The sequence below is a fragment of the Bos grunniens genome, chromosome 27 (assembly GCF_055505025.1).
Source record: "Bos grunniens cultivar Pamir isolate PY7600 chromosome 27, Bosgru_T2T1.0, whole genome shotgun sequence".
In the NCBI taxonomy this organism is placed as follows: Eukaryota; Metazoa; Chordata; class Mammalia; order Artiodactyla; family Bovidae; genus Bos; species Bos grunniens.
In genome coordinates this window covers 45,821,119-45,845,011 of record NC_141191.1, presented here as the reverse complement: position 1 = coordinate 45,845,011, position 23,893 = coordinate 45,821,119, and the positions used below count along the sequence as shown (strand labels likewise).

Here is a 23,893-nt window from a genome sequence, read left to right as displayed (position 1 = left end):
GAGGAGGGAGGAGGGTTCAGGAGTGCACAAGCATTACTTGGGGCTGGTGCACGGGACGACCCAGGGGGAGGGTGTGGGGAGGGAGGAGGGAGCAGGGTTCAGGAGTGCACAAGCATTACTTGGGGCTGGTGCACGGGACGACCCAGGGGAATGGTGTGGGGAGGGAGAAGGGAGCAGGGTTCAGGAGTGCACAAGCATTACTTGGGGCTGGTGCACGGGACGACCCAGGGGGAGGGTGCGGGGAGGGAGGAGGGAGGAGGGTTCAGGAGTGCACAAGCATTACTTGGGGCTGGTGCACGGGACGACCCAGGGGGAGGCTGTGGGGAGGGAGGAGGAAGGAGGGTTCAGGAGTGCACAAGCATTACTTGGGGCTGGTGCACGGGACGACCCAGGGGGAGGGTGTGGGGAGGGAGGAGGAGGAGGGTTCAGGATGGGGAGCACGTGACGACCCAGGGGGAGGCTGTGGGGAGGGAGGAGGGAGGAGGGTTCAGGAGTGCACAAGCATTACTTGGGGCTGGTGCACGGGGGCGACCCAGGGGGAGGCTGTGGGGAGGGAGGAGGAGGAGGGTTCAGGAGTGCACAAGGATTACTTGGGGCTGGTGCACGGGGGTGACCCAGGGGGAGGCTGTGGGGAGGGAGGAGGAGGAGGGTTCAGGAGTGCACAAGCATTACTTGGGGCTGGTGCACGGGGGCGACCCAGGGGGAGGCTGTGGGAAGGGAGGAGGAGGAGGGTTCAGGAGTGCACAAGCATTACTTGGGGCTGGTGCACGGGGGCGACCCAGGGGGAGGGTGTGGGGAGGGAGGAGGGAGCAGGGTTCAGGAGTGCACAAGCATTACTTGGGGCTGGTGCACCGGACGACCCAGGGGGAGGGTGTGGGGAGGGAGGAGGGAGGAGGGTTCAGGAGTGCACAAGCATTACTTGGGGCTGGTGCACGGGGGCGACCCAGGGGGAGGCTGTGGGGAGGGAGGAGGGAGCAGTGTTCAGGAGTGCACAAGCATTACTTGGGGCTGGTGCACGGGGGCGACCCAGGGGGAGGGTGTGGGGAGGGAGGAGGGAGGAGGGTTCAGGAGTGCACAAGCATTACTTGGGGCTGGTGCACGGGGACGACCCAGGGGGAGGGTGTGGGGAGGGAGGAGGGAGGAGGGTTCAGGAGTGCACAAGCATTACTTGGGGCTGGTGCACGAGGACAACCCAGGGGGAGGGTGTGGGGAGGGAGGAGGGAGGAGGGTTCAGGAGTGCACAAGCATTACTTGGGGCTGGTGCACGGGGGCGACCCAGGGGGAGGGTGTGGGGAGGGAGGAGGGAGGAGGGTTCAGGAGTGCACAAGCATTACTTGGGGCTGGTGCACGGGGGCGACCCAGGGGGAGGGTGTGGGGAGGGAGGAGGGAGGAGGGTTCAGGAGTGCACAAGGATTACTTGGGGCTGGTGCACGGGGGCGACCCAGGGGGAGGGTGTGGGGAGGGAGGAGGGAGGAGGGTTCAGGAGTGCACAAGCATTACTTGGGGCTGGTGCACGGGGGCGACCCAGGGGGAGGGTGTGGGGAGGGAGGAGGGAGGAGGGTTCAGGAGTGCACAAGGATTACTTGGGGCTGGTGCACGGGGGCGACCCAGGGGGAGGGTGTGGGGAGGGAGGAGGAGGAGGGTTCAGGATGGGGAACACAGGTATACCTGTGGTGGATTCATTTTGATATTTGGCAAAACTAATACAATTATGTAAAGTTTAAAAATAAAATAAAATTAATTTAAAAAATTAAAAAAAAAAACAGAAAAATATCTGTGTTGTCTGCAATTGTTCAGCCTTTTATTTTCAAGCCTGGATATTCTGTGTTTCAGTCATTTTGTGTTTGAGGGTCCTTATAAGTAGTCTTGACTTTTACAATTTAGTTCACAGGAAGCGGTATGGCTCAAGTGAATATTATATAGCTATTTGAACATGAAGGCATACAATGAAAGATTTAATAACCATACATTTTTAAAGATGCCTTTGCTGTACAAATATGGCACACCATGCACAGAACTGGCTAGAAATCTGTTACATTTGTCTTTGAAAGGCAAGGATCTTAGTAATCAATACCGTATTTACTACGGCATTTTTCATCTGCAAAATTTCCATACCTTCTACCACTTGTGACTAAGAAAGGCAGGTTTATTTTTCTACCCATAATTTCACCTTGGCTCCCTACCTAATTTACCGAGAGCAGCTGTTGTGAAAACTTCTTAGGAACAGGTACTAATGTGTAAACTGAATTTAGTTGATCTCTCTCTGGACCAAACAAACAGAGGTGTGATGAGACTGTTTCTGCAACTCCCACACTGGCTGAGAGAGGAGAGGCAACTCCATAGCTGCAGCAGGAGGCAAACTGCACAGGCGTGGGGCGACACAAGCCAAGGATGACTTTTCAAGGGAAAGGAGACAAAATGTGCCAGTCAATACGGCAGCCCCGCCATTTTAAATATGGGGGAAATAAAGATCCTGAAGGGTTTATATCCAAAGGTAAAAAAACAAAAAACTTGAAATGTTCTATTTCGAGTTCTGTATTTTTGTCATACACTTATAATATTATAAATGCATATTTAACCTGTAGAATAATCTCTATACATTAAAACACATTTGAAGCTGTCCTTTTAAAGTCCTAAAGTGCCTCACCAACATTTTATGGTGACAGCCCTTCTGGACTCACATGAAGTTGTTGATGAGAAATGCAAAGGACTGATTTTAGATTATATTCTGTCGGCAGAAACTGGGATTTTGACACCACTGTCCTTTTCTACAACTGGAGTAAATAAACACACGACCCAACGTAAGATTGTGAATGCATCTTAAGGGGATGGTTTGATGCTGTGCTTCCTACGTTTCCTAATAATTGCTTAAATGAATAACTTCTGTTATATAGAAATCATCTAACGTATGAAGCAGTGAGCACTAAGATTTTTTAAAGTTTCATGTTTCTTATTACACAACTGTAATGACTTTTTCTCCTCTATCAGTTACCTGTCGTGCATTTTTCTGCCTGTCTACCTACCTACCTACCTACCTGTCTATGCATCCATCCACCCTCCACTCATTCACTCAAGAAATGTGTGCTGAGGGACACAGAACACAAACTTATGGCCACCAAAGGGAAAGAGGGCTGGGGGAGGGCTAAATCAGGGGTTGGAGATTAACAAATACACACCATAATGTGTAAAATACAGAACCAACAAGGACCTACCGCATAGCACAAGGAACTATGGTCAGTCAGTACCCTGTGATAAGCCATAGTGGAAAATAATATGAAAAAGATATATACATATACAACTGAATCACCGTGTTGTACTCCTGAGACTAAAAGAACGCTGTAAGTCAACCGTCCTTCAGTTAAAAACAGATGTGCATTGAGTCTTTGTGAGATTCCAAGCTCTGTACCTTAATGAACAAGATGAATATGGAGCTGACTTCAGATCCCAAATTCAACCTTAACCTTTACCATATAGCTTTTTAATAAAAAATTAATTTATTTACTTTAGTTGGAGGATACTTGCTTTACAATACTGTGATGGTTTTTGCCATACATCGACATGTATCAGGCACAGGTATACATGTGTCCCCCCGTCCTGAGCCCCCCACCTCCCTCCCCACCCCATCCCTCTGGGTTGTCCCAGGGCACCAGTTTTGGGTGCCCTGCTTCACGCACTGAACTCACACTAGACACCTATTTGACATATGGCAGTGTAGTATTTGTTTCAATTCTATTCTCTCAATACCATGTAGCTTTTTTGCTCCCCTCCAAGTGACCTCTCCTTCCCTTGACCTCAGGTAGCACGTTAATTACTGATTTAATTACTGAGTTCTTTATAGAACATTTTAACTACTCTTCCCCACTTTGCCAGCAAAATGCTTGCATAGAGCTCACTGCCTAACGGAGTGCCTTATATCCAGATGTTTTGCCACTTGCGGACAGAAGGGTGTTATCAAGAGTGACAGGTCAACTCAGTTGATGCCATCGTCACAAAGACCATCCCCCTCGTCTCCTCTTCCTCCTCTTCCTCGTCTCCTCTTCCTCCTCTTCTCATCTTTGCTTTTGTATTTCCAGGTCCACTAGGGTGTCAGACACACACTCAGTGCTGCATAAATGTGCAGAGAGTGAATCGGCAAGTAAGAAAATTACTTCTTACCCTTCCTCTAACTCTCTATTGTTCTTACTAGCACTATCCTATCCATAGATGCTTCTTTAAGAATTCATTTATTTTTGGCCATGTCCCATGGCATGCGGCATCTCAGTTCCCCAACTGGGGACTGAACCCCCATGCCCCTCATCGGACGCACAGGCTCTCCACCACGGGACCGTCAGGGATATACCACCACACAGGCTTTTGATGGGGCTATTTTGCAGAGGCCGATTTTTCAACCCATAGAATTTTTCCAGTGAGACTTGAACTTTTACAGAATGAGGAAATCATTCAATGAGTAAATGAATGAAACACTCACTCCTATATTTTTCTCGACAACAATTTTGAAGTTGTGATGTGCATAAAAGTTTAAAAATTTCATAGAAAATAGTTTTGCTTTTAACCAGTTGGGATACAAGTGATGATTTTACATACTTAGTCCACAATCAGTATTTCATTACTGGCGGCTAGAAACAATATCCTAAACAATGTCTCCCTATAAGCAAGGCTCCAAGTACTTCTGGGAGCTAAAAAACCAACCATGAAAGGATCATGTGCGGTACAGCTGTGGCTACTGATACCTTCAACTGTCCCCAAAGCCCCAGCAGACAAATACAAGGAAGTAAGTTCCAGAAGAGCAGAGACTTGGCTCGTAGTTCTGCTGTTGAATCCTAAGGGCTCAGCACATAGTAGGCCCTCAATAAATACTTGTTGAATGAATGAAGAAATACTCTGCTTCTTATTAAGCAGGAGTGGTTAATAACTGTCTCATGGGGCTCCCCTGGTGGCTCAGTGGTAAAGAATCCAGCTGCCATTGCAGGAGAGCTGGGTTAGATCCCTGGTCTGGGAAGATCCCACATGCCATGCAGCAACTAAGCCCGAGTGCCACAGCTATAGAGCTGGGGCTCCAGAGCCCAGGGCTCCTACTTCTGAAGCCCACACGCCCTCGAGCCTGAGCTCTGCAACGAGAGAAGCCCCCATCTAGAGAGCAGCCCCCACCCCCCGCGACTAGGAAAAGCCCAGGCAGCAATGAAGGTCCAGCCCAGCCAACAAACAAAGTGACGGGAAAGAGAGACCTGCCCGGCACATGGCGCCACTCTTCTGACGTCCCCTCCCTCTGCCCACATACATGCTCAGGCTCTATCCTTGAACTGCTAGGTCAGAATCTGCCCTTGACACAGTCCCCTTGATTCTTCGCAAACATGGGAAGCGTCCCTATAAAACACGTCAAGTTCACTTTTCTGCCTCCAACAAATGAAACTTCCCAATCCAAAGTAACACCATTTTCAAGTGTACAGGGCTAGTTGTTGGTAAAATTACTTCTGTTTTTGAGAAATGATGTCAGACGCTAGGGTTTGACCTCTTTCTCGGCCTCTCTCTTTTCCCCTTCCTTCCCACATGTTCCCTGTCTGGCAATGAAACAACATGACCCAGAGGAAGAGCACAGAGTCTAACTTTCTATGCTAATCTCCATCTTTAATGTTCAACAACGTGATAACCAGAGCACCCTCAAAGCAAAAGCGTCACGTCCTGCATGTGCACACCTTTCCGCCTTCCTGCCCTCTGCGCGCCCTCCTCACCTTGCCCTGTGCATCTTCTGGAAGCAACAAGACGTGGTACTTGCTGAGTATCTGGCATGTGCAGGTCAAGCTTACCCACTTAATCTTTATGCCAACAAGAAGCCCAGTTATGGGAGGGGAGCACGGAGCCAGGCTCACTGTCAGCCCTCATCAACACACCCTCCAAGCACTGCACCTTTTTAATGACACTCCGAATGTTTGTTATTATCATGACGACTGAGCAGAATATGAAGAAAGGATGCCAGAGGAATGAGAATCAGAAAGGCAGCTCTGAAACCCTTGGAGAAAGTTGTCTGGGAACATAGTCATTTTTTACGGGTTTGGTCCAATCGAGCGATACCCCAAGGTCATACTTACTCAAGCCCATTCCTGGCTTCCACCTCCAGCGTTTTAAAACCCAGCTACCTGTCTGATAGCAAACCTAAGTGAGATCAAGTTACTGTTCTTTTATGGAACAGGACACTGGGGCTCCAGGGCACTTAGCCTCTTGCTTGTAATTGCTGGAACTTTCGCATTTCGGGTTCCTCGGAGCCCTTTCCATTCTGCTGTCACATCACGTTTTCTGTCGGCAGCCCCGCGCTGCCCCTCCTTCCGTGTGGTCCCCTGGCACCCTAAGGACAGGAAACCCGAGGTTTACTTTCCCACAGAGATCTGCCTGCGAAGTTCAGCGTAAGAGTCACTGAAGATTTGGGATACAAGTCTTTGGGATACCACATTAGCGATGCTGTCTTATCATCACGTCCTACTCGGTGGTACATGATATTTATTTGTCAAATTACGGATGACAATATCAATCACTTGAGCAAGATCAGTGTTGCCTGCTAGGTGTCTCCACTATGAAATTCCTTTTTTTCTTGTGGAAATATTCGGAGACTATGTAAATACAATGTTCCCTATTGCACCTTCATCTACTATGCTTATCATCCATTGATGTCTCTTGCTGAATAAGTTGCAGAATGGTAATTTTTAATTTTCATTTTCCTATGTCTATTCACTGCATTCTATTGTAAGTAAAAGCTTTACCTTCTCTGTTTATATCTGTGTGGAATAATAGAGTCATAGTTCATTCAGTGGGTTATTATCTATTGTTATCTTTTAAAAAATCCAAAGTCATGGGATTTGGATGAAAGTAACTGGGCTTACCAGGCATCCTGTATTTCTGCAACTTCCTGACGCCATGAGACCAAGAGCCAGCAACAGCCTACTCTGACCTTTGTTTGCCTGGCACCTCCAAATGTTTTGTAAGCATCTAAATCCTTCTATTAATTCCCTTCCTGTTTGCTCGCCAAGAATAGTTTCTATTTTTCTCACCAAACCTTCACTAAGACAACGTTTCACTCCTGCCCTTGAGTGGACATTTTGTACCACACATCATTCTCTATAAAAGCACCTGCATTTACAAATATTTCTTTATTTGTCCAGCTTCTCCTTTATGAATTGTTTCATGGCAGAGGTCACAACATAAATTTTGTTATCCCTATTCTAAAGGAGATCAGCTCTGGGTGTTCTTTGGAAGGACTGATGCTAAAGCTGAAACTCCAGTACTTTGGCCACCTCATGTGAAGAGTTGACTCACTGGAAAAGACTCTGATGCTGGGAGGAATTGGGGGCAGGAGGAAAAGGGATAACAGAGGATGAGATGCTGGATGGCTTCACCGACTCGATGGATGTTGAGTTTGAGTGAACTCCGGGAGTTGGTGATGGACAGGGAGGTCTGGAGTGCTGCGATTCATGGGGTGGCAAAGAGTCAGACACGACTGAGCGACTGAACTGAACTGAACTGAACTGAACTCTAGCAGTTGACTGAATCAACCATGTTCATACTACGTAGGAAGGAAATATTTCTTTACTACCAATAAATAGCATTAACCTATTTCCAGGATTGGATCCTCTCAAGAAATGCATGTGCAGAAAGAGATCACTGAGATAATAGTGGTCCTAAACACTGAGACTCCATTGTCTAAAGAGACAGAGGGACAGAGTAGGGGTACAAGGAAAAGTCAAGGGAACTTCTCTTGTCTGAAAGCTACTGGCTGCAGCAACCCTAGGTCAATGAAGCAGCTTCTGTTGCTACTCCCCAGAAGGTGGCTGTAAAGAGATTAAGGGAGCCCAACGGCTTTGTTGAATGTGCTTTTATGTGCCCACAGCTCAGCTCCCATCCTACACCCATCGTTTCTTTCTCTCCTAACTGCACTTCTTTTTCCCCAGATGCTTCATGATTCTTCCTGACTCGTGCTAAGTCACTTCAGTCGTGTCCGACTCTGTGCAACCCCATAGACGGCAGCCCACCAGGCTCCCCTGTCCCTGGGATTCTCCAGGCAAGAACACTGGAGTGGGTTGCCATTGCCTTCTCCAGTGCATGAAAGTGAAGTCACTCAGTCGTGTCAGACTCTCAGCGACCCCATGGACTGCAGCCTACCAGGCTCCTCCGTCCATGGCATTTTCCAGGCAAGAGTCCTGGCTCATATCTGAACTCAAAAAGGTCAGAGGAAAGAAAGCCGTGAGGTAGCAGACGGGTGGCAACACTGGGGCACGTCTGGGTAGGAGGGGCCACTGCAGCCCTGCACGTTTGTGTGTCCACAGGTGAGAACTGGGGCCCCAAAGCCATGATCATCAGGGGCTCATCATCCCACAGTCGTCTGTGTAGATCCATCACTTGATGAACAGAGGAACTCTCCCACCAAAAGCTGGATGGAATCTATTAGATTCCAGAACCTTAGCATATTCTGAAACAATTAAATTTCATTTCCCTACCGACTCATGGAATGAGCTTTTGAACCAGAAATAAAATCAACTAACAGCAATAAAATGTTATAAGTAATATACCCTGAATTTGTGGATTGAGATTTTCACACCTGCTACAAAATCAAGAACTCAGGGTGTTAGTCAGAGATGCTCTGTACATCTGGGAATTATAGGATATGGGGCTGTAATTCTCAGCCCAGAACTACAGGATATGGGGCTTTGCAATGTTCCACTCAGTTGGAAACACAGACTGACTTAATCTTGGACTGGTTGTGACTTAGTCAGCACTAGAAGGAAATAACCAATAGGCGTAGCAACACGGGGTCTCTTGGTTTGACTGGGAAAAACACCAACACAAGTCCAAATCAATCACATAAGAAAAGGAATCAAGTAAAACTTTGGCAATCCATTAGTTGATGAACTTCCACATTCAAAATAAGAAGGCTACTTATGCGCATAATACCTGTCACTCAAACAGTGCTTATTATAGGCTGAGCCGCGTTCTAAATGATTTAACCCACATAATCATGACCACATGCCTAGGAAGTAGGTTAATTATTAGTCCCATTTTACAAACAAGGACATTGAGATACATAGGGATTATGTGACTTAGCCAAGGCCATGATGATGGTGAGCAGCAGTTCTAAGACTTGAACACAGGCAGTCTAGCTCAGAAGCCAGCTGGACCACACACAAGGCTGTCTTTGTCCACAAAAGCTCAAGTATTTTGAACATTATAAACCCAAAGGAAGAGATCATCAGGTCCACTCCCTTCATTTTAAAGATGAGGAAACAGCAGCAAAGAGGACAGAGATTGGCTCAGGGTCCTACAGCTCAATACATCACTCGTCTTTGTTCAGTGACAAAGAACACGCACTGTCAGTCAAATCCGTCGTTTCACGTTTAATGGTTCCTGAAGGGCAAATCAGAAGTTTAAATCCCAGTCTTTTGCAACCTTGCAGGAACTGTACGCTGGCTTCTCCAGAGCTGTGCGTGACAGGAGGCCGTGGTCTCAGCGGCCTGGTGAAGCACCTGATGGGTCGTCTCCGGGTCCGGGAAGCACGATGGTGCCTAGAAGCCACTAACAGTGCAGCGGGCAGGCCGTTCAGAGAGACGGAGCCCGGACTTCAGTGCGGTCATTCAACGACCAACAGATCTGATCTGAGCTGGGTCTTCCTCTACTTTTATTGAAATACCTAGAATTAGAAACCTTTGCTTTGGAAATACGATCTTTATGCTGCTCTATTTATGTTTCATGCATTTCAAAACAAGACTCTTTGGAGCTTCTCTTCTCCGTGGCATGCTTCCCAGTGATTCACTCTTCCATGAGATGGGATACATTTGGTTCAGAAGTCAGGTTTTATTTCCCCCATTTCTTATTTTATCAAGATTTTGTTCCTGTTATTGTTGTTCAATTTGAATTATAACACTGTCATTTGGATATATGTAATTGAGAAAAACTCCTAGTCTGAAAGGTCTTGCCTACGTTTAAACACATCTTAACTCACAGCTTGGTTACTGTATTGGAGACTGTTCAGTGCTTTGCTTTCAGAGGAGCAAATGTTGAACTTTACATTTTTATAAGGTAACAGTATAATTAAGAGGTGTAAATGTGTTCATCTCTTAGGCTTGCTTTCTCCTAAGGTTGCCCAAACAGTGGTTGAGTTTTATACATATTGCTACAAAAATAATACTGAAGTTGGACAAGAAAAAAAAAAAAAGACTCTTATGGAAAATCCTTCATGTTCCCCAAAGCAAAGCAACCACTGTGACTCTCCAGTGTCCTTCAGTAAAGGCAAACACACAAGTGCACCATCTCCTTGGCAGGCCCAAAGTCCCTGTGACGAAGCATAATTAAAGTAAAAGAGACCCACTTCTGTCTCCTCAAGGAGAATGACCTAATTGTGGACAGAGTGTTTTTTCTTTTTAATCCATCATGGAGGTAAGATGTTGCAAAAAGAAGTCTGTATTATTTAGCTCATTGGGCCTTCAGAGACCTTACATCTTAATCCCCTTGGTTGTGTTGACAAGTTCTGTCATCGATAAACTCAGACCTGCATCATAACAACTGTTGAAAACTGAATTAGATATTAGAAAACAATGTCACTTACTGGCTTCTAACCTTTTCAACCCTTATTTCTATTTTCATCCTAAGAATATTCTCAGTGCTTGTACAAAAAAAAAAGGATGATGATGCATATGAGGAATCTGTCAACTTTTAAAGACAAGCACAAGAGTGAAAACAGAGGCAAGTAACTGCTGTGCTGGTGTTGAGAAGGCCGGTGACAGAGCTCCCAGAACAAGGTCACTTAAGAAAGACTCAAGTTGAGGAGCAGTGTCTGAGAAGAAAGAAAAAACAAAAAGAAAATTATTTCTACCAGAACCCTAATTGCTTTTAAATTAAGAGGGAGAATGTGCTTTATGCATAGAATGTATCTCTAGTGTGATGATCAGGGTCCTCTTCATGAAATCAGAAAAGAAGTAACAGATTTGAAAATTAAAGTAGAAGGCCCAGAGAGAAGAAACACATGGTTAAGTTTTCAGACATCGACATGAATCTGAATGCTCTCTAACACATTCATTACCTTTCAGTTAAACTGAACTTGGCATGGAAAAGAAACTAATCAAATGTCTAGTGTTGCCCAGAAAGACAGGAAAAGGGAGGCACAGATTCATGATCCACCCCATCAGATGCAAGCTCTGCTCCTCTTTCCTGAAGGAGGCTGGCCCTGGAGACCTCACACAACCAGGCAGACAACTAACTGGGCGTCCTTTCGGCCAAGCTATGGAGTAAAGGGCGGGGTAGAAGGGAGGCCGTGGCCAGCTCATTCCCAGCCCTGGACGCTTTCCAGGGCCAACCACCCTGGCCCAGGCAGATGGCGCAGGACTTACCGCATTAAAATTGGGGAAGAGGTTGACTGCGGCCGCCGTGTCGAGAGGAAATGGGAGAAACGGCTTAATGTCCAGCGACGGTTGCAAAGGCGGGGCTGGCGGCCGGACCAGGGCTGGGAGAGCGGGGCTCTGGCATGTGCCACCTGTACAAAGGAGAAGAGAGGGCACGGTCAGGGAACTGGAGCATGGGGAACACACAGCACTCAGTCACCCAGGCCTCTTCTGAGACCAAAATGCCAGCTTTCCAGGTCACTGGAGAAAACAAGACACGGAGCGCACTGACCCCAAAGCCGGGACCCAACAGAGGCGCAGGTGAGCAGAGGGCGTACACTTGCTGCTCCCGTCCCTCTCGGATCAGGACTGTCTGCCTACGTAAGCAATTGTTAACATTTCAAACATCTCATAGCCCGCAGTCCATTCTTCTTTTTCTGCCTCGAGCTCTGGATTGAGTCACCAGCAAACCTGTAACTAAGATCCCTTGATTCAAAGGGAGAACTCTTTCAATTATCCCCTAACCGTCTTTGAAAACGAACTTTGGCTGAAAATATGCATCCAGTCTGAGTGATTCTTTTACAGAACTGCTCTTTTCCACCACGTCCCAGACTCTGGCAGCAAGATGACATGAAGCTGGCACAGGAAGGAAACTTAACCACAAACACGGGCAGCCATACCTGACAGCCCTGGCGACTGGAAGATTAAAACCAGCAAATCCAGCTACAAATCACAGGATCCCTGAGCCACTTAATCCCTGCGGCTTTAAAGATTCAAGACTACCTGCCCCCTGCCTTCCCAGTCACGAGTAGGTGGAATATGGAAGGCCATCAAGGAGAAGGAATGGCATGTGACGGCAACACAGACGCCTCCTTTGCACACCAGTGGGCAGAGGCTGTCTGCAGGAGACTCACACCTTTGCCCCCTGTTCTAGGATTTCACTGCGTTCGGAAGCTGAAAGGAGCCTACCTCCCTGTTCTGTCTCTCATACTCTGGTTACATTCCAAAACATCAATTTGTTGTTAATTAAAGGCTGTTTGAATCCTAGGAAACTGTTAAAATATGCCAGCGTTCTTCTAATCTGAGAGGCAAGCAACAGACTGTAAAAACCTACTGGTGAGAATCCAAAGAAGCATTAGGAAAACAAAACGCACTGGGATTTTTCCTTTTTCTCATGGAAAAGAATTCTAGGAGACAGAAAAGAGAAGAAAGGCTCCTGTTTGTGCCACTTCCTTGCCTGCCATCTTGCTTTTAAAACAACCTGGAGCGAGATCCCATCCAAGTTATCTTTACAGATCTTACCAGGTCAGCTGCACACAGACCACCCTCTTGCGCCCCATCAGTCACCTGAACAAAGATGAACATTTAAAAAACGCTTCCCCCACGGCAGATCCAACCCTACTGGAGCAGAGGATCTACTAACAAGGCGGGTGACGTGACATCCACAGCAGAAGCCATCAGCACAGGATTTAACTAACCACACCAAAAAAACCATCAGGTCTCCTGGCTTCAGGTATAAAATCAGCCAGAGCCAAATTAACAAAACCAGTATTTTTCCCACTCTTTCTTTCTTCCCTCTTGAACTGTTCTTCAATGACAAGGCCAACAATATCCAGTTTGAAACAACAAACCAATTAAAGTGAAAAATAGTAAAGAGTCAGAAAATAGAGGGCTGATGTTAAAACAGAGGGAGATAAAAGCAAAATACAGTGAGTTACAGTCACCAGGGCGCACCATAAACCAACTTTACTGTCCACCGGGTGGTATAGAGGGCATTCGTAAAACGTCGATGATGGGCCTGCCGTGAGTTTAGTGCTCCTACCAATTTCTCTTTTGATGAAAAGTTAAAGAACCAAAATAAAACTTTGGTTGGTGCCTCTTTAGAAAACTCAGAAGTAAAATAAGTTTGGGTTGAAATCTGAGGTGCAATTTAACATGTCCGTAAATAATAGCTTTAAACATATCATTTTAAATTATTATTATCTGTGTCAGAGTCACACCTTGCAAAAGGTATTCATTCATGTATATCCATTACATTGTTTGACCCTAAATTCTCAGAAATCAGGTAACGGATAGCATAATACCATGGAGAGAAAAAATAAGTTGATCAACTCTTTAGCTGTTTATGCTGCTTCCACAGAAACATTTCATTCTTCTAATTATAAGAATGCAATTTAGCAGGAACATATTCTGGAATTATTTCCTTTATGAGTTCCCCATTTGTTCAAGAGAGCCAAAGAGGTTCTGGAAAAGCTCAGGCTTCTTTTTTTTATCCACCACGCTGAGAGGAACAAAGAATAAATATACACTGATTCTACCGCTAGGGAAAATTAATTCCTCTAGATATATACCTCTCTTCCTCTGAGATACGGGTTTCATTTGCATTTTATTATACATACAGTTCAGGGCCCTCTCTTAAGGTTGCAACTGGGGCTTCCTACGTAGGGGATAAGAAGACATGGAGGAAGACTCGTAACATTGGAGGGGAGCTGTTGATACTATCTGAGTTCAGCCCTTTCTACCTAATTGAAGAGAGAAAAGTGTAAGATCATTGGAAAACAGAGAACATGGTGTGACCATACATTCTTCAGCCACTTGCCATGCAAACCCAGGTGGGGTGGACAACAGAGGATGAGATGGCTGGATGGTATCACCGACTCAATGGACATGGGTTTGGGTGGACTCTGGCAGTTGGTGATGGACAGGGAGGCCTGGAGTGCTGTGGTTCATGGGGTCGCAAGGAGTTGGACATGACTGAGCAACTGAACTGACTGACTGAGCTGACTATAGTATTAATATTTAGGCCCCAAATTAAGACTGTCTCTTAAAAATTATCTATGACTAACATTTCTGCTCTTAAAATTAGGATACATTCTGAAAAATATTTTGCTTGTTTCAATCTGTATACGCTCAGCAGTAAGAATACTATTGGAAAATAGTATGAAGTTAAAACCAGCAAACATAACATGTTTCCTGTAAAGCAGACTAAAATGTGCTCCTTGAGAAAACAGCTATTTCATTCTTTCATTTTTTAAAAGAATTTATTATATTTAGGGCCTGAATGTATGCTTACTATTATTTTCTTTATTATAAAATTATCTTGACAATAATAAACATCAAGATATATATATGAGTGTGTAGACAGGACTGTAGGTAACAAAGAGTTTGCTGTGTCATTACCATTTACCAGTGTTGCTTCTTTCATCAGAATGTCACTTCTGAAAATATTGATGCTCTTACTTTGAGAAAAGCAGTTTGAAGCCTGCATGGGTTGGGAACAGAAAAGATACAAATGCACGCCGTTTGTATGGAAAACTCTGTGGTACTACTTCTAGTATCACGTATTTCATACACTATGCAACTTTAACTTACATAGCTTTTACAAATTAAGCCTTAACAGAACATTCAGATTTCAGAGCAGTTAATATCGCTCTATTCCAAATTTCTTTACATCCCATTATATTCAATAAACTAAAAAACATTCATTGAATAGACATCAGTTATTAGACCTATACTGAGTAAGGTATTGAATAATGAAAGTAAATAAGGTAAATCGATGAAGCAAGTGATCTAAGCTCATAAAACTCCTCTCTGTCCCTTCTTGAGGCTTGGTTCTGCTAGCCTAGATTCATACTTAGAATTCAGAATTAAATTATAGAGCAAACATATACTGGAGAGCATACTTTGGTCTATTCACAAGATAGCTAGCTCTGTATTCACAGCAGTGCGAATCTGTGAACTGAAAAAATACTGGAATAATCTGTTTGTTTATAGGACATTTGTTAATCGAGATTATCTGAGAAAATAAGACATTATACACTTCAACAATTTGCATTTTTGAAAACCTAATTAAAATGCCAATTTGGAAATATTCGTTTTAATAATTTATACAGACAAATAGGAATTCTAAACCACTGGTTGTCAGCTGAAGCGTCACATTAGAGAAAATGTAGGTAAAGTGCCTAGCAGAGAGCCTGACTAGGCGGTGCTAAGTGAGGCGGGTGTTTTTAATGAACCCAATAAATTCCAAAGGAATGTTCAGGTTGGTGCAGACGCATATCTGGGCCCCCTAGAGGAGGTCAATCAAGAGAACCCTAAAGGCACCTGCCTATTCTGCACTTGGTTGATTCTGGCCCCTGCAGAAGGAGAGACTTCACAGTTAGAGGTTACCTTGTAAATCAACATTTTTAAATATTCCTTGAGAGTAAAATAGTGTTCTTTCCATAATATAACACTTCTAACCTTGAACTTCTGCACTCGGTCCATTCATGGTTCATAAAACAGTCAGACATCCTGTCTCACAGCTTAACCTACTACTTAATCACTCATTTCCCCAAATGGCAAAACTGAAGTTAAAAATGATCAGGGGTTGCTGCTGTTGAATATTATCACACACACACACACATATATATATAATATCTGTATTTATAGAAAGCAGAAGAAATCCCTGATTTCTTGATAGGAGAAATAATTTCTAGCATATCTTTTTTTCTCTCAGTATAAATTTAATTATATATGTATATATATATACACACACACACACATATATATGTATATGTATACATATGCTTGTGTGCTGTGCTAAGTTGCTTCAGTCGTGTCCAATTCTTCGTGACCCCACAGACTATAGCCCACCAGGCTCCTCTGTCCATGGGAGTCTCCAGGCAAGAACACTGGAGTGGGTTGCCATGCCCTCCCCCAGGGATCTTCCCATCCCAGGGACTGAGCCTGCATCTCCTGCCTTGCAGGTGGAGTCTTTACCCGTGGAGCTACCCAGGAAGCCCATATATATGCTTACCTATACTGAAATATACACATATGTTCAGCAGCGTCAACAGTGAGCCAGAGTTAAACTGCTAAACTGCTCCGAATATTTAATCTAGTTGAATAACACTGAGAACATTTTACACATCAAGTCGTAAGTAGTTACTTGCAACTAATCTGACAGGAGTGGAACGTTACTGACATCCAATCCCAACTACTGCAGTTTGAATTTGCCATGTGTGCTGAAGGAGGGAAGGGCAAGATAGGGTTTCTGGGGCCTACATGATCGAGGACATAGAGAATTATATCTGATACTATGAACAGGAAGTAGAAAAGAAATGATGGATTGGGAGCATAAAAGCAAAACTTGACTTGACACAAAACAATGGCCATTGAATGCTGTTGCTGGTGAAACAGACCAGCCAGGGTGGAAGGGGGTGAATGCTGAGAAAAAAGCTAAATTTTACAAATCTGTTAAGTAGTTGGTATGTGCTAGGCCCTGCTATGGGCCTCCCTGGTGGCTCAGATGGTAAAGAATTCGCCTGCAATATAGGAGACCTGGCTTTGATCTCTGGGTTGGGAAGATTCCCTGGAGAAGGGAACGGCCACCCACTCTAGTATATACCCTTAATTCCTTTAAAATACACAATAATTCTGCCAGGAGTCTATTATAATGCCGAATTTGCAAACTCAAAAGTCAAAGCTATCATCTAAAATACACTGCATCTGAAAACCACCCAGGTAATAAATGGCATTCATCATCACACTGAGTAATCCTAACAAGCTTCAGTGCACTGATACAAACAGCCTTTAAGTTAAAACAATAAACACAAACAAAATGACAACAAAGAAGAATACTGTGAAGTCAGTTTTGTCATACAAGGCAAGCCAGCTTCCTTGCAGCCAGAATGGAATGCACTAAATCAGAAGTCTTGTGAGAAAATTTTATTGCTGCTCAAAAAAAAAAAAAAAAAAGGAGTAGACTCATTCCGTGTATAAAGATGATAAGGAATGTTCAGTATTTATTACCAGTATTTGTCTACATGGGAAAACGCTGATCCTGCCCTATCTTCGAGAAAGTCTCCAGAAACACATGGGCTTCATATCAAATGTTTCAAAAGCCCTCCAGTTTGCATTCTTTAACATCTACTTGCCAAATCAGAAAAACAAATACGTGTTTGTCACATTCCCTTGTGTGGCTGCCTCCCAAATACTCCAGGCTGCTGGCTGGGGATTACAGTGGGCAGTCTGCTGTTGAGGTTATCTTTTACTCCTTAGCTAGAAAAACTGTATGTTTACCATACTCCCTTCAACGTCAGTGATCCAAACTCCCATTCAGTTCCCATCTTTGTTTAAACGTTGTTCCCAACAGAATGATACAATTAGAAATGGATTTGGAGATAAAATTGAATTTAGTGTGACTCGGTCACCATTTTTCTTTCATGGCTTTCATTTTCCCTCTGTTCTGAATTGTTGGTTCGCCTACTAATTGATCCAGCACCTTCTACCTGAGGATGAAGCTCCTTGTGGGCATAAAGTGCGTTGCCCTTGGAAGGTCAGTTTGGATATTAAAGCAGGATCTGGCCCACAGGGGCAGCAGGCAGCACTGAGCTATTCCTGCTGAGGACCGCTGCCCCAGCCCTTCTTCCCGTGACCACAGAGGGGAAGAAGGTAAGAAGGGGACTGAGTTACAGCAACTCTAACACTAACCTGGAAACCGTGATGCAGAAACATTTGCCCAGGTTAACTGACTCACACTTTACCCATAAAAGAAAGCCCATGTGAGCGATCTGTTTTCCCTTGTTTAAATTCTTTATTTATTCATTTTAAGTCATGGAATTTAAATATTCCAAGACATCCAGTGGAATAGAACTCAGCCGTAAAAATAACAGAATAGTCCTTTTCATTTGCACTTACAGGGATGGACCTAGAGATTATCATACTAAGCAAAGTAAGTCAGAGAAAGAAAAGAACCATATGACATCACTTATATGTGGAATCTAAAGCATGACACAAATAAACCTATGTGCAAAAAGAAACAGCTCACAGACACAGAGAGCAGTCTTGTGGTCCATGAGGGAAGAGCCGTGAGAGAGGCGTGGAGCGGGAGCCTGGGACCCAAACCAACAGAGAAGGGGCGAGCTCTCGCACAGCACAGGGAGTCGTGTTCATCATAGTCATAACGGAAAAGACTGTGATTAAATAAACGTTCCAGTAAACTGCGTCAAAGCCCATTCTGGAAGAATGCTAAGAAAGAAGGACTAAATAATGCTTCCTCTGTCGTCATCATTGAACACTGGCACCAAAAGCAAAGCACTGCTCTGCTCTGGTTGTCACGTCTTCACTAGAGGCAACGTCGACCCTCTCACTTATTTGCCCCACTCTCACGACAATCCCCGGTGCCTGCAAAATGCTGTGATGATTCTAAGAGTACCAGAGTAGGGATTTTTAGACATTTAATCTTGTATATTCCTCTGCATTTCAGCCCCTCTGTTAGCGCATGAGTGAAGACAAGGAACTTCTCTCAGGCGATCAAACACTTTTGCCTGGAAACTTCCTCTCAAGTCCGCAACAGTGAAGTAAAAATGTAAAATTTTTCCTCAAGAAGAACTCACAAGATTTAATTTCACAAAATCATTTGTAACTAATCAAAAAGGTGATCTAATGCTGAGATGTCCTGTATGGTAATCTTTAGCTGTGTGTGGTTAAGTACGAACTAAATAAAATTAAATGTTCAGTTTCTCAATCACGTTTCAAGTGCTTGACAGCCACATGTGACCGAGGCTACCTCAATGAATAGAATACTGCAATTAAAAAAAAGGATGGACTGGGGAGGGATGTGGGAGGGGGTACAGGATGAAGGGGAAAAATGCATGCCTATGGCCGAATCATATCAATGTAGAGCAAAGACCAACACAGTATTGTAAAGTGATATCCTCCAATTAAAATAAATTAATTAATTAAAAGAAGAAAAACATTTCCATCACTGCAGAGGGTTCCATCAGACTTTGTAGCTTCAATGCAAAACCAACGGTCCCCAGTAAGGAATCATTTACAGACAAGTGCCTGATACAGTCTGTTCCAGAAAGCACTGCTGATAGGAGAGAACTCTTTGCTTTCCCCTGGGTCCGTCTCCTTTGGGGGATGGCCAGGAGAGCTTTCCTAGGGGCAGACTTGGCCACTGTTAGAAGGCAGACCCTGACAGGACTGGGTCAGCAAGAATTAGTCCTCCATTCCTGGAGAAGACAATGGCCAATCTAGGAATCTTTTGTGATCAATGATGATTATCCTCAAAGGAGAACTTAATGTAAAAAATGTAATGCTGAAATCAGTATTAATGAGTAGGAAGTGCCTTGGATAAAAATGACACCACTTCTGCAAACCAAAGATGCGAAATGGGCCTGTCCTGGGGCAAATGGTATTTTTTTTTAATTCTGTTCATTCTTGAGAGCGCTATCAGAAAGCTGCATTTCACCAAAGTGGGTCACAATTTAGTCTCACTAATAGCCAAATGTTCAAAGCTAGCTAATGTAGGCAGTTAAACTTCCCTTGATACCTCTGATCACCCTGAGGAGTAATTCTGTTCATAATAACCAGGCTTTAGTCGTCTGACCCTTTGAAGAGAAGAAAAGATGCTGTCATCTTGTGGCATGGTCTTGTTTCGCATGATCGGGGCCTTGCAGTTGGGCCTTACCCAAGTGAACTTCTCTACGCCAGCACAGCTGGGCATACAGTTCACTGTTCCCCACACCCTGATAAATATTCTTCTGCCCTCATGTTCTTTCCATTTGGTATTATTGTGATACATTCTTTGCTTCCTCTCCAAGCATTTGCCAATCTGTGTAGGCAATCAGTGCAACCCAAGGTATTAACAAAACATTTCCTGAGCTTAAATGGTTTAAGGTGGGTTTCCCAATACCAAAAAGGTAAGTTAGGTAAGCATCACGCAAACTAGAGAACACCTTTGTTCATCTCCCTAAAGTGTCTTCAAGATATAGATGGTGAGGGAGAGCAAGTCTAAGAGGAGAAGACAAGCTCAGAGTTTTGACATCCTAAGACTGAGGTGTGAGTGGAAATGAGTCCTAGCACTTAGAAGACAGCTCTGTGCAGACTTCCTGCTGAGGGAACACTGGAGAGTCCTCACACAGGAACTGAAATTATGGACATGAAAAAGATCTCCTTGGGAACAGGTAGAACAGAGAGACCAGCCTCCTGAACCTGGAGGCTCATCAGCCCAAGGAAGGAGACGGAGAAGGACCAGAATAAAAGATAAGGAATAAGGCAGTTCTATTTCCAGTTTTTTAAGGAATCTCCACACTGTTCTCCATAGTGGCTGTACTAGTTTGCATTCCCACCAACAGTGTAAGAGGGTTCCCTTTTCTCCACACCCTCTCCAGCATTTATTATTTGTAGACTTTTGGATCGCAGCCATTCTGACTGGTGTGAAATGGTACCTCATAGTGGTTTTGATTTGCATTTCTCTGATAATGAGTGATGTTGAGCATCTTTTCATGTGTTTGTTAGCCATCTGTATGTCTTCTTTGGAGAAATGTCTATTTAGATCTTTGGCCCATTTTTTGATTGGGTCATTTATTTTTCTGGAGTTGAGCTGTAGGAGTTGCTTGTATATTTTTGAGATTAGTTGTTTGTCGGTTGCTTCATTTGCTATTATTTTCTCCCATTCTGAAGGCTGTCTTTTCACCTTGCTAATAGTTTCCTTTGATGTGCAGAAGCTTTTAAGTTTAATTAGGTCCCATTTGTTTATTTTTGCTTTTATTTCCAATATTCTGGGAGGTGGGTCATAGAGGATCCTGCTGTGATGTATGTCAGAGAGTGTTTTGCCTATGTTCTCCTCTAGGAGTTTTATAGTTTCTGGTCTTACGTTGAGATCTTTAATCCATTTTGAGTTTATTTTTGTATATGGTGTTAGAAAGTGTTCTAGTTTCATTCTTTTACAAGTGGTTGACCAGTTTTCCCAGCACCACTTGTTAAAGAGATTGTCTTTAATCCATTGTATATTCTTGCCTCCTTTGTCAAAGATAAGGTGTCCATATGTGCGTGGATTTATCTCTGGGCTTTCTATTTTGTTCCATTGATCTATATTTCTGTCTTTGTGCCAGTACCATACTGTCTTGACAACTGTGGCTTTGTAGTAGAGCCTGAAGTCAGGTAGGTTGATTCCTCCAGTTCCATTTTTCTTTCTCAAGATTGCTTTGGCTATTCAAGGTTTTTTGTATTTCCATACAAATTGTGAAATTATTTGTTCTAGCTCTGTGAAGAATACTGTTGGTAGCTTGATAGGGATTGCATTGAATCTATAAATTGCTTTGGGTAGTATACTCATTTTCACTATATTGATTCTTCCAATCCATGAACATGGTATATTTCTCCATCTATTAGTGTCCTCTTTGATTTCTTTCACCAGTGTTTTATAGTTTTCTATATATAGGTCTTTAGTTTCTTTAGGTAGATATATTCCTAAGTATTTTATTCTTTTCATTGCAATGGTGAATGGAATTGTTTCCTTAATTTCTCTTTCTGTTTTCTCATTATTAGTGTATAGGAATGCAAGGGATTTCTGTGTGTTGATTTTATATCCTGCAACTTTACTATAATCATTGATTAGTTCTAGTAATTTCCTGGTGGAGTCTTTAGGGTTTTCTATGTAGAGGATCATGTCATCTGCAAATAGTGAGAGTTTTACTTCTTCTTTTCCAGCAATCCCACTGCTGGGCATACACACTGAGGAAACCAGAAGGGAAAGAGACACATGTACCCCAATGTTCATCGCAGCACTGTTTATAATAGCCAGGACATGGAAGCAACCTAGATGCCCATCAGCAGATGAATGGATAAGAAAGCTGTGGTACATATACACAATGGAGTATTACTCAGCCATTAAAAAGAATACATTTGAATCAGTTCTAATGAGGTGGATGAAACTGGAGCCTATTATACAGAGTGAAGTAAGCCAGAAGGAAAAACACCAATACAGTATACTAACGCATATATATGGAATTTAGAAAGATGGTAACGATAACCCTGTATACGAGACAGCAAAAGAGACACTGATGTATAGAATAGTCTTATGGACTCTGTGGGAGAGGGAGAGGGTGGGAAGATTTGGGAGAATGGCATTGAAACATGTGAAATATCATGTATGAAACGAGATGCCAGTCCAGGTTCAATGCACGATGCTGGATGCTTGGGGCTGGTGCACTGGGACAACCCAGAGGGATGGTATGGGGAGGGAGGAGGGAGGAGGGTTCAGGATGAGGAACACACGTATACCTGTGGTGGATTCATTTTGATATTTGGCAAAACTAATACAATTATGTAAGGTTTAAAAATAAAATTAATTAAAAAAAAAAAAAAAAAGATAAGGACAGGGAGTATGATGCCCAGAGGCAAGAGGGAAAGTATGTTTACAAAAGGAAATACTAGGTGGTCAGCACTGTCGAAGGCTGCCTGTGGAAGGACCAATTAAGATGCCAACTTCTGTGAGACTTCATGTCATCAAGATTTTTGGTGATCTTTATCAGTTATCTGTTCTTGTTGGTCGTGGTGTTCAGTCACTAAGTTATGTCTGACCTTTGAGACCCCAGGGACTGTGGCACACTGGGCTTCCCTGTTCTTCACCATCTCCCGGAGTTTACTCAAACTCATGTCCGTTGAGTTGGTGATGCCAACCAACCAACTCATCCTCTATTGCCCCTTCTCCTCCCACCTTCCATCTCTCCCAGCATCAGGGTCTTTTCCAGTGGGTCAGCTCTTCCCATTACATGGCCAAAGTACTGGAGTTTCAGCTTCAGCATCGGTCCTTCCAATGAATATTCAGGACTGATTTTCTTCAGGATGGACTGGTTTGATTTCCTTTCTGTTCAAGGGACTCTCAAGAGTCTTCTCCAGAACCACAGTTTGAAAGCATCAGTTCTCCAGGGCTCAGCCTTCTTTAAGGTCCAACCATCACATCCATACATGATTACTGGAAAAACCATAGCTATGACTATACGGACCTTTGTGTTATTTAGTGAGTAACCTCAAAGAGAAGTCATTTTCTCACAAAGCATTTGTTCCATGATTGCCTGGATACCAAAATCTGAGGATACGCAGGTCCCTTATATAAAATAGCATAGGATTTGCATATAACTTACACACATCCTCCTATACATTTTAAATCATCTCTGCTGCTGCTGCTGCTGCTAAGTTGAGATCACTTATAATACTTAATACAATGTAAATGTTATGTAAATAGTTGCCTGTGCCAGCCCAAAAAATTCAAATTTTGCCTTTTGGAACTTTCTAGAGTTTTAAAAAATATTTTCCACTTGCAGTTGGTTGGATCTGCTGATACAGAATTTTTGAATACAGAGAGCTGAATGTGTATCAAAATTAAAGCTTCCTACCTTTGAAAGACAGCATTAAAACATAAAGAAAAGGCAACATGTTGCTATATTTAAAATATGTAACCAAAAGGACCTATTGCATAGCACAGGGAACTCTGCTCAGTATTCTGTAATAACCTAAATAGGGAAATAATTTGAAAAAGTATAGATACATACATAAGTACAAATGAATCACTTTGCTGTATACCTGAAACCATCACAACACTAACATCACAACCATAACAACACTGTTAACCAACTATATGCAAATATAAAACAAAAAGTAAAAAAAAAGTGGGGGAGCCAGCTATTGCTAAGAAAAATAAATATGCAACACATATATTTAACAAAAAATGCATTTGGAATACATAAAAAAGTCTTATAGTT

At 43.5% G+C, this 23,893-nt stretch overlaps 1 protein-coding gene across 4 annotated transcripts in view; it reads right to left on the bottom strand.

The window, feature by feature from the left end:
* Positions 1–23,893, bottom strand: part of ZNF385D (zinc finger protein 385D) — a 1,003,514-nt gene that overhangs the window by 253,364 nt on the left and 726,257 nt on the right. For all 4 annotated transcript variants that reach the window (XM_086379817.1, XM_086379818.1, XM_086379820.1 and 1 more), the window contains one exon: positions 11,367–11,509. In XM_086379817.1, coding sequence (XP_086235943.1) covers positions 11,367–11,509 — 143 coding nt within the window. The remainder of the gene's footprint in view (positions 1–11,366; positions 11,510–23,893) is intronic.